Below are 14064 nucleotides of genomic sequence, written 5' to 3' on the forward strand. Positions count from 1 at the left end.
GGGAAGGGCAGACACAGTATCTGTAGGAAACCAAGCAAAGCTACTTTGTGGTTAAGCACTGGGTTTGCCACCTTCTCAAAACACTTTTAGACAGTTTAGCCCATCTTTACTGCAATTAACCTGTTAAAACCAAATACCTCAGGCTAGCCAAAACCTGTGCCCCACTTCCATAACCTCAGTTCCCAGCCTCTACCTAGCTCAGCCTGGGGATTATCCCATTGCTCCCCCCATCCCTGTCAGTGCATCCTCCACAGGCGCCACAGCTACAAACCCACACCTGTGCTGGGCTTGGCCCTGGATCAGGAACCCCATCGTGCCCATGTCTCCCCTGAGGGACTCCAGCTAGAGGGGCTGGCTGAGGAGCAGCTGAGGCCACAAATGTCCCTGGAAGCATGAATGCTGCCGTGCCTCAGGGGCCTGGCACCTTTATGCTTCTGCTCAGAGCAAACACATAAAGGCGTTTTACAAAAGCCTTCCTGCTTTCCTACCATAGATAGCACAGTGGAAAATGCTCACAGCTGTGCTGTCACAGGCAAAGAGCAGCTGGTTCAAACAGCAAGTACAGAGTATAAATAACAAACAGTTTGCATGAGAAGGTGCAGAGAGGGTCAGGCCAGGCCAGGCCCTAGAAAAAAAGAAACCTGGAACAAACCCATAGGAATGTTGTTGTGTGAACAGTATGGCATAAGCACTTCTAGTACAACCAGTGACTCTGCTGCTCAAACAACAATCATCCTGGAGTAGGAGACTGGAACAGGTTGCCCACAGAGGCTGTGGAGTCTCCCTCACTGGAGACATTCAAGAACCATCTGGATGCAATTCTGTGCCATGTGCTCAAGGATGTCCCTTCTTGGGCAAGGGGGCTGGACCAGATGACCCTGTGGTACCTTCCAACCTTTAACATTCTCTGATTCTGTGATCTTTTCCTCACCACAGCACTCTGGCCGAAGTGATATCCTCATGGTATATGGAGTTTGATTTGCCAGGAAGAAAGGCAATGTAATTTTTCCTCCACTCTGGCAAACATACAATACATTTAAGGATGCTTCTGTGATCTCTAAATCAATTTGTAGTCTTGTTAGTTTTAAGTAACACTGGGGAGATGCTGAGAAGCTGAAATTGCTGCCTTTGCAGATAAACAAAATACTTCTTAAAAGAAGACAGTTTATTTCTCTCCATCTTGACAGGAATGTGAGGACTGAAGTAATTTTGATCAAAAATGACAAGATAGTAAATGTGAAAACAACTGCTTCAAAACCGTTTTCTAAGTTGCTCAAAACCTGAAGGAAAAAAGTAAATTATATCTTGCCTGTGTATAATGTACTCAATTTTTCTGTCCCTTTGAACATGCACTACCTGGGCTCATGATGATAAATTCAACTTTTCTAAAGGTATAAATGTCACATTTATAGAGTAAACATCTTTCTTCCATTTCCATTTGAAAGAGTAGCCTGTATTTCCTCATCACTACTGTAGTAGATAGGGACAGGCGAACGGAAGATTTCGGGATGTGACGGAAAGAAAGACCCCTTCCCCCTCTCACCCTGCAACATGTTATCCATTTACCCCAAAGAATGTAACCACACGTAACCCAGTAGTTTTCCACTCCTGACTAACCCTAGAGACCCTACCAACCCCCCCCTGACGTAGCAGAGTCCCCCAAGACTATTTAAACCCATGAGATAAGATAATAAAGGCTTTCGACCGTCCACCACACTGGTGCCTGCGTGTGTCGTTGGCCCGAGTGGCCCAGGGGAGACTGGGCTGCCGTGCTGTTCCTTGAAACCAGGTCGCCTTGCCTTCCCCTGAAGGCAACATAACTGGTGCCGAAGCCCGGGAATAATTCGCTCGGGTTGCGGGTGTCGCCTGGACAAGAGCAGCGGCCGGACCGGTGGAACCGTGTTCTCGGCAAGGGAGACGTCCCAGGACCCGCGATCATCATGGATGCCTTCGCCAGGGTCGTAAGTGAAGTTCATAAGCAATGGGGAATTGAGTGTAAGCTCAAAGACTTTTATCTTGCTATAGCAAGGCTGCTTGAGCTTGGGGCAATTGAACGCCCTGTGGATGTTTTGCATCCGGAGATATGGGAAAAATGCACAGCCGCGCTGGCCGAGGACACGAAATCCTCAGGCAGCGGCAAATGCCTTAAGGCGTGGGGAAAAGTAGAGAAAGCCCTGCGCAGAGCAATAGAAGAGCAGGAGACATGGAGCGCAGCGCGTACGTGTTTATTGGTTACACCCAAGCTAGGGGTAGGAGCGGCAACGCAAACTACCCCTGAGGGTGATCCGCCCGGGAGCGGGGATCCGGGGGGGGCCGGCGCGTCGCCCCCCTCCCCGGGCCGGGGCCCGGGACCCCCCGCGGAAACCTCCCAAAAATCCGCGGCTTCCCCATCCGCCCCGCCACCGCCGGTCGGTGACCCGGTACCGGAGGTGCAGCAGCGCGCAGAGTTCTTTTGGCAGGGACTGGCGGGGGAAGCCAGAGCCGCGGAAGCCGCGGCTCGGGAGGAGATCTTGCCCACGCCGCCTCCATACGCCTTTGGAAATGGCGCCGGCAGCCAAGGGGAGGGGCGGGGCGCGGGCAGTCTCGGCGCGAAGAGCCCAGAGGCGCGGAGTTTTGCTAATGCGCGTGTGCGGGAGAAAGAGGAGGAGAGCAGCAGAGGGCTCGGAGCCAATCGGCAGCCGCGCCTGACGCTGCCACCATATAAGGGAGAAACCCACCCCTGCAGGAGGCAGGGCGAGCCCGGGGGGCGGCAGCGGCGCCACCCCCGGGGGGAGGAGCGGGGTCGGAGCCGCACAAAACGGCACCGAGCCCCGGAAGTGCGCTGGCATTCGACTTCCGACTCGGAGTCCGGCAGCAGCTCCGGCAGCTCGGAAGAGCTGCCGGGAGCCGGCTGGGACTCTGAGATGAAGAGAATAGAGCCAATGCAATTTAAAACAAAACCAAGTAAAGCTTTAAGCCGCACCGAAAAGCAGCCACAATACAAACCAGCCCAGTTTACCGACTGGGGAGAAATAAAAATAGCCTGCGCTGAGCTGTCCCCAGCTAGCATGGCAGCCCGCCGCGGCGCCTCCACCCCAAGCACGCCCGAGAGGAGCCTGTTTGGGGCTGCGGGAGGAAGGGGCATCTGGCCAAGAAATGCAGGTCCCGGACCCAAGGAAACGGGAGAGGGAGGGGGCGTGCGGGCTGCACCCAGCCTCCTCCCGCTGCAAATGCAAGGCAGCCCATCTATGCCAACCCCCAGTGGGACGGGGCGCCCTTATACCCCATACCCCCACGAGAAGCAGCCAGCTTCGTACCCTCACCAGCGAATTTCGCAACACAGCCTGCGGTACCTTCGTACCCACTACTGCCGCAAGCAGCGCCTGTGCCGCAGGGTCAGCAGGGAACGCCCCAGAACGGGACCCCTGGGTGGCCCTGGCCATGAAAATAGGGAAGGAGCCACCGAAGGTGTGGGGGACGTGCCGCCTTTATGGCAGTCAGGACCCCCATGTCATAGGGCTTCAGTTTTGGGCAGACACAAGAGCAGACTGCTCGATTTTTCCCCAAGCACTGTGGCCCCGACACTGGCAATGCAAAGAAGTCCCCCCAGTGAACGGAGTGGGAGGGCCGTCCCGAGCTTGGAAAAGCACCCAATTAGTAGCCATAACGCTTCATACAAAAAAGGGACCAGAACAAACAGTAGCAATCCACCCCTACATTTTGCAAAACTCTCCACCCCTGATAGGAAGGGACATCCTTGCTATGTTAGGAGTCAGGATTACAAATTTATAATAAGGGCCACTGCCGTACACCCACTGCTGCCAATCAAACTGACTTGGAAATCACCAGACCCCGTATGGGTCGAGCAGTGGCCCCTGTCAAAGCCTCGAATAGCAGCCTTGCTAGAACTGGTCGACCTCGAGCTGCAAAAGGGTCACATAGAACCCTCCACCAGCCCGTGGAACACCCCTGTGTTTATATACTAGAAACTACCTTTCTAACCCTAAACGAAACCAAACCGAACCTGACTAACTCCTGTTGGCTTTGTTATGATATTAAACCCCCTTTCTACGAAGGCATCGCTTTAGACACCCCCTTCAGTTACTCCACAGCCAGTGCCCCCCACCAGTGCAGATGGGACACTCCCCGCAGAAGAATCACCCTGAGTCAAATCACAGGACAAGGCAAATGTTTTGGTAATGCAACTTTAGCAAAGCAGAAAGGCAACTTCTGCACTAAAGTTGTCAAGCCCAACAGAAAGATCGGTAAGTGGGTGGTCCCATCCGCATCTGGGATGTGGGTTTGCCAGCGATCCGGAGTGAGTCCTTGTGTGTTCCTTGCCAAATTTAATGACTCTATTGACTTCTGTGTCCAAGTTCTGATTGTTCCTAGGGTCCTATACCACTCAGATGAAGAAGTGTACCACCTTTTCGAAGAACCTGACAGACTGCACAAAAGAGAAATAATCACAGGTATAACTATCGCAATGCTGCTCGGCCTGGGAGCAGCTGGTACAGCCACAGGTGTCTCAGCCATCGCAACCCAACAGCACGGACTCTCTCAGCTGCAAATGACCATCGATGAAGACCTGCAGAAGATCGAGAAATCCATCTCCTATCTAGAGAAATCAGTCTCTTCGCTTTCAGAAGTAGTTTTACAGAATAGGCGAAGACTGGACCTCTTGTTCATGCAACAAGGAGGACTGTGTGCAGCTTTGAAAGAAGAATGCTGCTTTTATGCAGATCATACAGGAGTCGTTAAAGACTCCATGGCAGAACTCCGAGATAGACTGGCTCAGAGAAAGAGAGACAAGGAAACCCAGCAGAGCTGGTTCGAATCCTGGTTCAATCAATCACCTTGGCTCACCACTTTAATTTCTGCCCTGGTAGGTCCACTGGCAATACTGCTTTTAGCTGTTACCATAGGACCATGCCTGCTAAACAAGCTAGTCTCGTTTGTTCAGGCCCGTCTAGAACGGGCAAACATTCTGTTTGTAGGCCAACAACAAATGCTGTAAACCAAAAACTGCTAACACAGTCAGCTGCAAAAGCCTTCGAAACTCACCTTGCGAGATTTACTCAGGTTTACCAAAAACCCTTTTTTCCTTACCAAGTTACAAGTTTGTACCTCACTCCAGTGCCTATATCTACGACTACCTCATGTTACTTATGAAAAGGAGGGGGGAGATGTAGTAGATAGGGACAGGCGAACGGAAGATTTCGGGATGTGACGGAAAGAAAGACCCCTTCCCCCTCTCACCCTGCAACATGTTATCCATTTACCCCAAAGAATGTAACCACACGTAACCCAGTAGTTTTCCACTCCTGACTAACCCTAGAGACCCTACCAACCCCCCCCTGACGTAGCAGAGTCCCCCAAGACTATTTAAACCCATGAGATAAGATAATAAAGGCTTTCGACCGTCCACCACACTGGTGCCTGCGTGTGTCGTTGGCCCGAGTGGCCCAGGGGAGACTGGGCTGCCGTGCTGTTCCTTGAAACCAGGTCGCCTTGCCTTCCCCTGAAGGCAACACACTACAGGGAGGTTGTGCTTGCCAGTCCTCATCACACAGGCACAAAGCCTCCTGTTTATCCGTGCCCTGCCTGCTGACAGCTGACAGTGGCCTGCTTATACCCAGCCTCACTTGAACAAAGTAGAATTAGCTCATGGACAAAAGCTACCATCCTTAGTAGGCAGGCAGCCAAACAATGACCATTTTAACTTATCTTCTTCAGCTGCTAGGCCACAGAGTCATTCTGACATGAGGGATTTATTTCCCTAGTGATTGGCCCAATCTTCAGAGTACAGATCCATGCACCCCCAACACCTGGATGGCAGGAACTCCTAGGGACGCAGGACTCATGCATGAGCTGAGAATGGAACATGTCACAACAAATAACTTGCAGGCCTGAAATTGTCCTCCTCCCAGCCTCCCTAAGCAAGTTCACAGAACAGTTAACTTCAGTTCTTTGCTGGGCTCCTCAGATCTGCTCTGAGATACAGAAACAACAAAGTGAGTAGTCATATGAATGGCAGAAGTGACCTTTTTAAAAGCCACCTCTTTCCTATGCAAACATAATGACCAGGTTATTACTCAGTATCTTGACAGCAAGACAGAGAAGGAGACAGAAACACAGAGAACCTGCCTCTGCCTTTCATCTTTCTGCAAAAGAGATAAGAAACCAACCCAGAGCAAGAGCTGCTGATACGTGCCCTTAACAGACACTTGGTTAACATCATATCATAAAAAGGTACAGAAGTGACCATGAAACACCTCTAGGCTCAGAAGGGTTTACTTCCCTCTCAGATGTAGGGATTTCCCCACCATGAGCCACCCAATGAGAAATTCACCTGTGATGCTGTTTTCTAAGACCGTCTTCAGGGTGAAGATGATCCTAAAGAAAGCAAGCCCAACTCAAGCACAGCTACTCCATTCATCTTCCTTCAGATCATTCTGCCTCAGTGGGAAGAAGGAAATGAAAATTTTGCTGTTTAACTAGATGTTGAGAACAGGTGTGCTGTTTGCTTCCTCTCTGCTGCCAAAAATTTAACTGTGTAAGAAAGACTTCCAGAGGGGAAAGCCTCAGTACAAAAGAAGCAAAAACCAAAACATAATCAAACATCTCTATTTCCTTTTCCCTGTTCGCCTATACCTTCAAAAATTAAGATATTATAAACTCCAGGACAAGGTCTACGTTTTTGTCCTGCAAACTTTCAAATACAAAAATGTAAAAATAAAAAAAAAAATCAGAGGAGACTCGTATTCTTAAAACAAGGTTTGTCAACAGCCTTAAGTGCTCAGCACTTCAGTGATTTGTGGTACATCTTAAGCACATCTAAGACACTTGCAAAGCAATTTTCTGACATCCTCTAGAGGTTTAGTATTATTTTTTTTGCACGTATAAAGACTGTGAGTGAAGTATTTTAGCACACTTGCTAAGAGTGCTAAAAGGAACAGTGCCAGACTTAGCTTCGCCTCATGAGCAACAAAAACCTTACAATGATCACAGCACCCACTGCAAATGAAATCACAGCATCATTTTCTGTCATCTACTTTATTAATCATGGAGCACCCAATACAGGTATAACCTTATTTCTATCCCCATTCAAAATTAATCAATAAGAAGTTATATAAATTTTCATTTTCCTTTACAATAAACCTATTGAATATATTTGGAGTAATGTTTTCCCAAAGTTTGAGAAGAGCAGTCTATTACTCCTATATCACATATAAGAAAGCTCTTCAGGAAATCTGTATTAAAATTATATAAAATTATTTAAAAAGACATTAATCTGTTTTAAAATGTAAAAAAATAAGATTTTGCTATGGACAATAATGCTAGACCAGCACTTCAGTTTTCTTTACATTTCCTGCAATACCACACAGCCTTGACTTAGCACAAAAAAACTCTAACTTCCTTAGGCTTGTGATGCTGAAGAGAATGACCACATTATCTCCAACCTTGCTGGAGCTGGTTTTCATTTCCTTAGGAATTGCCATATTCACACAACCACCAAAGACACACATCTGCTGACACTCAGAGCAGGCAAAAAACAACACACTATGCAAGAAAAGTTGATTTTTATCTACACATTTCAATTAGCTGCTTTTCTGTCAACTGCCTTACTGGAAAACAACACCAAGAATTTGAAGTCTCACTGTTGGATGTGTGTTTCAAACCCTGAGTGAGGCTGGTTTTTAGAAATTTCCCAAACCTCTAAGGGTATGAGTGTCTTGCAGGTAATTGTATGTGCACGTACAAGAGTATCTCATGGCCCACTGTGCCACTACAGCATCAGTATGGAGAGAGAGGACACACAAAAACAGTTCATAGGAGTATCTGCAGAAGCACAAAGAGAGGTTAATTTCTGTGCTATATATCACATCTCTGCCCCAAAGTGTATTTATCAGGGAAAATAGAGCTATCTCCCAGCTGCCAGACAAGAAGAGACAACAGCAAATAACTAGCAGTCATTCCCAATGCCACCCTGTTATTCTGGCACAGACACAGCAGCGAAGTCAAAAAAATGAACTTGCTGAGACAGGAAAATTTTTGCAGCAGAAGCACCAGAGATCTTCTAAATAGGCTAATACATTCAGAAATTAGTATTTGAAAGAGTGAACAGTACTTCCATAAACAAACAGTTCAGCAGTTTGTATGTTTTTTGTTGATATATGCCAGTATGAGCAGGAGGTTTTCTGTTTAGAAAAGAAGATCTAGATCAACAAGCTAACTTTTGTTGCGCCAGGCTTTCAAAGTGGAGGAAAGACAAGGGAAAACACACCCAGTGGCCATAAATTACTCCCAGTTCTTGGCTCCAATTAGATATCAATTTCCAAAGGACTTGAGTGGGCTGAAATAAAAAGCAGGGACTTAAACCACATTTATGTGAAATATTTGGCTGCATAAGACATTCAATGACAGTCTGCTTTGCTGTATTTGCCTGGGATGTCCTGGGGTTGCTGTCTGTCAGAATATCTTAGAAATCCCCGCAGTAGATCATATGCAAAAGAGAAAGAGGCAAAATTAAAAACCTCCATGGAAATACCCTGTGGCTATTAGGATACATTTAAATCCTTGCTTATAAGACTGTAAAAAACTGAAGGACATACTGGATAGGTGTAGTGCTAGGAGAATTATGGTAATTTGAGAGTAAGAATTACTATAAAAACTAACAGGAAGGACAGGAAAAAGGTTCAAGTTAGTCTGAGGAACTGGGTAGCCAAAAACTCACCAGCTGAAAGCACTGAAAAGAATTTTTTTTGACAGATATGGATGACACTGGGAACTGACCAAAAAAAAAAAAAAGCCCCAGATTAAAACCCTCACTACTCTGCTTTCTGCAGATAAACCCAATGACTCTCCTACTGGCTGCAGTTTGCAGCTAGGAAGAAAATTTCTCTCAGCAACAAGCATATGCAATATCCCAATCAAGGAAGAAAATAGATCCATAATGTTTTTCACAGACGCCTTATTTGCTCTTGCCAGTTTACACACGATCTTTCCCCTTGCCAATGTATTCCAGAGGCACAGTTTTAAGAGAATTTTGCACATATAAATAAAATGTATTCTGAATTAATGATGCTGAATTAACTTACATTTTGAAAAGGATTCAAGTTTTCCCATTTTACTTCCTTCACTAATACTTGTTCAAAGCAAGCCCTGCCTTTTGCAGAGGAAATGTCACGACTCCAGCACCTTCACACAAGATAGAAAGAGTTTTAACAAGACACAGGGCTCTGTGACTGCAAAGAAACCCAGATTTAAGTTAAGAAAAACCATGTAACCCAGACTTCTGCAATTTCCATGGTTGCCACCCATCCTAAGCAATGTAGGCACGCTGGTAGAGATCTCCACAGCACAGGCTAAACTAGAAATTTCACTTTCATGAACGGCCATAAAAAGAAAGACAATTTTAGATCAGTAGGATTCAGCGCTATAGAGAAAGTAACTAGGACCATATGAAAAAAAAGTTAAATACAGTTCCTTCAATGTTTCCTGTCTTAGAAGGTTTATAAATTAAAAAAAAAAAAAAAACACAAAACAAAACAAAAAAACCAACCAAACAAACCAGTGAAACCTCCAGCAATTTAAAGCCTTGATTCTGTGTTAACAAATGCATTCTTCACTGAGATATGGTGAGGGGAGATGTTCCTCATGGAGAGCATTGCAGGGAGGGTATTTCTTTCACTGTGAGCTGCAGGAGTTAAAACATGCAAGTCAAGAGGAAGCAAAAGAGTTGGCAACATTTAGGTTTTACCACGTGCAAAATAACTGCAGAATTACAAATTGCAACTCTAACAAAATGAACTGCAGCCTTTGGGGAACAAAATGATGTGTAATAAGAATGTCTGTCCAAAGAATACAATATAATATGCTTCAATTATTTTGAAAAACTGCCTATGCTGCTAAGCCCTTTTATCTTTTGCTCATAGCTTGCTGTCCAGATTTCTAACACATTCTTGTCAAAGCAGCAATCCTAGGACATCCCAGGCAGCTAGAGTCTCTCTGAGAGCTAACCACTTTAAATGCAGAAAGACTCACCTAATAAAAACCTCAATTCTACAAAATGCAGAATTTGTATAAGCATCACTCCAAAAGGTAAAGCAGCTAGTGACAGCTTTAGAAAGAGCTGTAGTTCTCATTGAAAAGTGGAGGTGCAAAGCTATTGATTAAGGATACAGCTCCTTAGGGCAGCTATAATCCTGTAAACCTGAAAAAAATTACATTGAATTAGAAATAATGGCTCATTTATCCCCACAGCTGTGTATTTTTAGTCAAAAATACAGCACACAAACACATTCTGCATTCACACACCTGCTCATCAGCACGTGAGTAACTTGCAGTATGTGATGACCAATTCCACATCCTACAACCTTGGGTGGCTACTGAAGTACCACCTCTAGCTTTATGAGCGGAAACTCCAGTCAAGGCCTCAAAAGGCATATGAACAGACTGATTCCTATCACCAACCACAGCATGAAACAAGCTGCACAGACCATAAAAAATATTGTATATTAATTTATTCAAAAAATTTCCACTTATTAAATAAACTAAATCTCGTATTAAACACTTTTCCCAAGTAGATTTTTCCTCAATATTACAGCATCTCTCTCTTTCACCTAGTTGGTGCAAAAATTTAATTCCCAATGTATGCCACTGTCGTTCCATCCCACAAAGTAACAGACACGATCATTTTTTGCTCTTTCTTATTATGACAGTGGTGCCAAAGTAAGAGCTTTTCCTCCTCCACCTCCTCCTTCTCCTCTCATTTTTGGTGCCTCTTCTTAAAGCTTTATCAGCTTTCAGTCTCAATTTAGAGCCTTAGAAAAGCACGAAGCTTGTCTGCAAAGCAGTACCCTGGAGAAGTTAGAGGTGGCAAACTGAATAGGTAGTGTCGGTGTGAGCTGAATGACAGTGCAAACCGTCTCATGAGGTGCAAGGTGTTTTTAGCACGCCTCGCTAAAAACTCAGAAGATTAAGGAGGATAGGTCAGTATTTATCTTAAATTCCCTAATTAGTTGTCCTCATATACAGGCATGAGAAAGCAAAGAAGGGCTACCTGCATTAAGGGATGTGGGGCAACTTAATGCAATGGAATTTTGTAATAGGCTTTGCGAACAGTGTGAGAAAAAAAAATATTGGGGAAAAGTAGGAAGTTCGTTTCGTACAACTCAACTCCACCCACTGCCGCACGTTTCGAGACATGGGACGTGGAAGCTGCTCAGTAACAAGCGCCAGATCGCCCTGGACTTCTTCTGTCACCACAAACCCCAGCAACTTCCTTGCTATGGGAGGGCCCGGACGCCAAGGATGGGGTTCTACCTCGTTCCATCACAGCGGTATTTCCAGGCATACACATGGCATATCTCTATTATTATGAATAGTAAAAAAGGATTAAACTGCCTCCTCTCCCAACAATTAGGAGTCGCTCAGGATTCTTAGCGACTGAACTACGCGCCAGCAGACCTTTAAATCCATGGTCCGTCTGTTTGTCCGTATTGTTTCTAACCACAGAAGCTCTGGGACTTCGCAAAGCCCGGAGAAGCTCAAAGGCAGGTGGACCTCAGCACTTCACGTACAGGGCAGCAGCAGCACCACGACAGCCCGCAAGAGAAACTTTTTTTTGCCCTCGCGTTTTACTCCCGGCTGTTTGCAGAGCAGCCCGTGAGTCACCCGGGCAGAGCCCCCTGCTCGGGCCGCCCTGAGTCACCGCGCCCCGCCCGGGGCGAGCGAGGGGAGCGGCGGAACGGCGCAGCCCCAGCCCGCCCGGGGTGACGCTTGTGCCGGGCTCTGTGCCCCGGCGCCCCCGCCGCACCCCGGGGCACAGGCAGCCGTAAGGGGCAATTCCGCCTGTCCCGCGGGGATCCTCGCCCGCTCCCGTCTCACCTGAAGCGCCGAGGGCGGCGGGCAGCCATCCCGCCTGCCCAGCAGCGCCGGGAGCCGGCGCAGCCCCGCCAGCATGGTCCTGCTGCACCTCCGCCTCCTCCTGCCCCGGCGGGTCCGGCCCCTGCGGCCTCAGCCTCGGGCCGGCAGCGCCGCGGCCGCGCTGGGCGTGGGCGGGCGGCTCCGCCCGGGGCCGGGCGCCGTGCGCGCCTTCCCCCGGCCCCTTCCCGCCCGCCGCCGGAGGGGCCGTGCCGTGCCGTGCCGTGCCGTGCCGTGCCGGGCCGTGCCGGGCCGTGCCGGGCCGTGCCGTGCCGTGCCGTGCCGGGCCGGGCCGGGCCGTGCCGGGCCGTGCCGTGCCGTGCCGCTCCCTCCGTCCCGCGGGCGGGCGGTCCCCGGCGGCGGCGATGCGCCGCTGCCCGGCCGGGAGCTGCTCTCGCCCCGCCGTGCCCAACCCACCGCCCTTTGCCTACAGGTGCTGGCACTCCTCCTCCGCGTCCTTCTTCTTCTTATAACTGAAACAGTTTTTCCATTACAAATATTAAAATAGCGATTAATGCCTGTCTTACCAGAACATCTGGCTCCTCTGTCACTATTGCCCGCTGCTCCTGGGTTTCAGTGGAATAAACGATTCAGCAATGAACAGCAAAGCAACAGAACACGCTCTTGTAGTTAGTCAGTTTATGTGAGAGTTTACAGCAGTAGAGCAATTAACAAGGCTTAGCATTTTCCTATTCAGTCATTTGTTGGGTATCACCTCCATGCCCACAAACACGGGTTTTCATGTTCAGTACAAACCGCTGAAAGACTCTCAGGCAGCCCCCTCGGCACTGCATCAGGGAAACATACCGGGAAGCTTTGTTGTACTCCTCTGCTTTCTCCACCCTTGCTGGTGTTCCTCCAAAGCAATGCTGCACAAAACAAAACCTTCCCTGAGGATGAGAAAAGGATCTTAGAAAATGGGCTGCTGTAGAGCTGAAAGTGCCGCTGTCATGGAAAAACTCTGCAACTGCACACTTGATGGCTCGAGGGGACTAAATTAAGTCCCCACTTGTGTTAATCTTCTGAGCACTGGAACAGAAACCTCCAGCAGCTTAGACTTTAGGTCACGTAGATATTCACTCACATTTCAGGGCCACTGTGATCTATTAAAATGAATGTGATCCCAGGAAACAGTAGAAGAGCAGCTGTGCTGTCAGCAGGCAGTGACTCCCAAAGGCATCAATTTGTGCTACAATCACTATTAGTATTTACTATAGCAAAAATTCTCTGAATTTTTTTTAGTAATTTCCCTTTACGAAACTGTATTAATGTCTCAACCTTATGTACCTTATTTCATACTTTGTTTTAAAATGTTGATAAGGAGCAAAGAAGCACTGATGCTCTCAGCAACTTGTGGATGTTAACTTATGGAGGGGACTGGGAATCAAGGCTTATGTTTTTATATACAGGTAGAAGAATTAAGAGAACATTAGTCACTGCCAAGTTTAAATGGGTGACTTTGATGCTTTGAAAAACCTATTCTAAATTTACCTTTCACACCTGTGCAAATGTCTCATGAGGCAACTCCTGCTTTTCTAGCTAAGCAACATGTTTTGTGTCTTACAGTTTCCACTGCAAGTACTTCCTGTTCACTGTAACTTAGTTGGGTTTTTTTAAAATGATATCTCAAAATGCATTTTCTTGTAGTTCAGGTCTAAATGAATGTCACATATAACCAACACTTGACAAAGAAAACCCTACATAAAATTATCATTGTGTTTATAACTGCTAAATGCCATACAAATAAAAATTGCTGTGAAACATCACTGTGGGCACAGACACCATTAAAATGCCTATATAATGGAGTGAAAGGCATAGTTTCTTGAGTTTAACTGCTAAAACAGAGTCTCAACCTGAAGTGTGTTCAAGTGGGACAACTTTTAGAATGACTTGGCAGTTCCCAAATTTTTGCATGTTCCCCTCTCCCCTTCCCCCATGCTTACAGTGTAGTTGCTAACTATGTTAAATTATATTAACCTGAAACTATCTTTGAAGGAGTTTTCTTGTTCCGTGAGAGGTAGGTTCATCTCTTCCCTTCTCATATCTATGTGTTCTGCCAATAAGAAACAGCACTTCAAGGGATGTGACTGGTATTCTCTTCATATCATGCAGACATGACTGGCCGCAAATCCAATAAGAAAATTACTAGGAAAGCAA

The 14064-nt window shown here is 47.1% G+C and overlaps 1 protein-coding gene across 5 annotated transcripts in view; it reads right to left on the reverse strand.

Annotated features, from left to right (window-relative positions):
• Positions 1 to 12880, reverse strand: part of MCUB (mitochondrial calcium uniporter dominant negative subunit beta) — a 51342-nt gene extending 38462 nt beyond the window's left edge. For 3 of the 5 annotated variants that reach the window (XM_085578996.1, XM_085578998.1, XM_085578997.1), the window contains exon 1: positions 2425 to 2552. In XM_085578996.1, the coding sequence (XP_085435122.1) occupies positions 2425 to 2529 (105 nt within the window). In that variant the 5' untranslated portion in view covers positions 2530 to 2552. Of the gene's footprint in view, positions 1 to 2424; positions 2553 to 11871; positions 11988 to 12434 lie in introns of those variants that run through there. The other 2 variants (XM_021525476.4, XM_021525475.4) reach the window with 2 other exon arrangements.
• Between the last annotated feature and the right edge of the window lie 1184 nt (positions 12881 to 14064).

The sequence above is a fragment of the Lonchura striata genome, chromosome 4 (genome assembly GCF_050655825.1).
Source record: "Lonchura striata isolate lonStrDom1 chromosome 4, ASM5065582v1, whole genome shotgun sequence".
Classification (NCBI taxonomy): domain Eukaryota; kingdom Metazoa; phylum Chordata; class Aves; order Passeriformes; family Estrildidae; genus Lonchura; species Lonchura striata.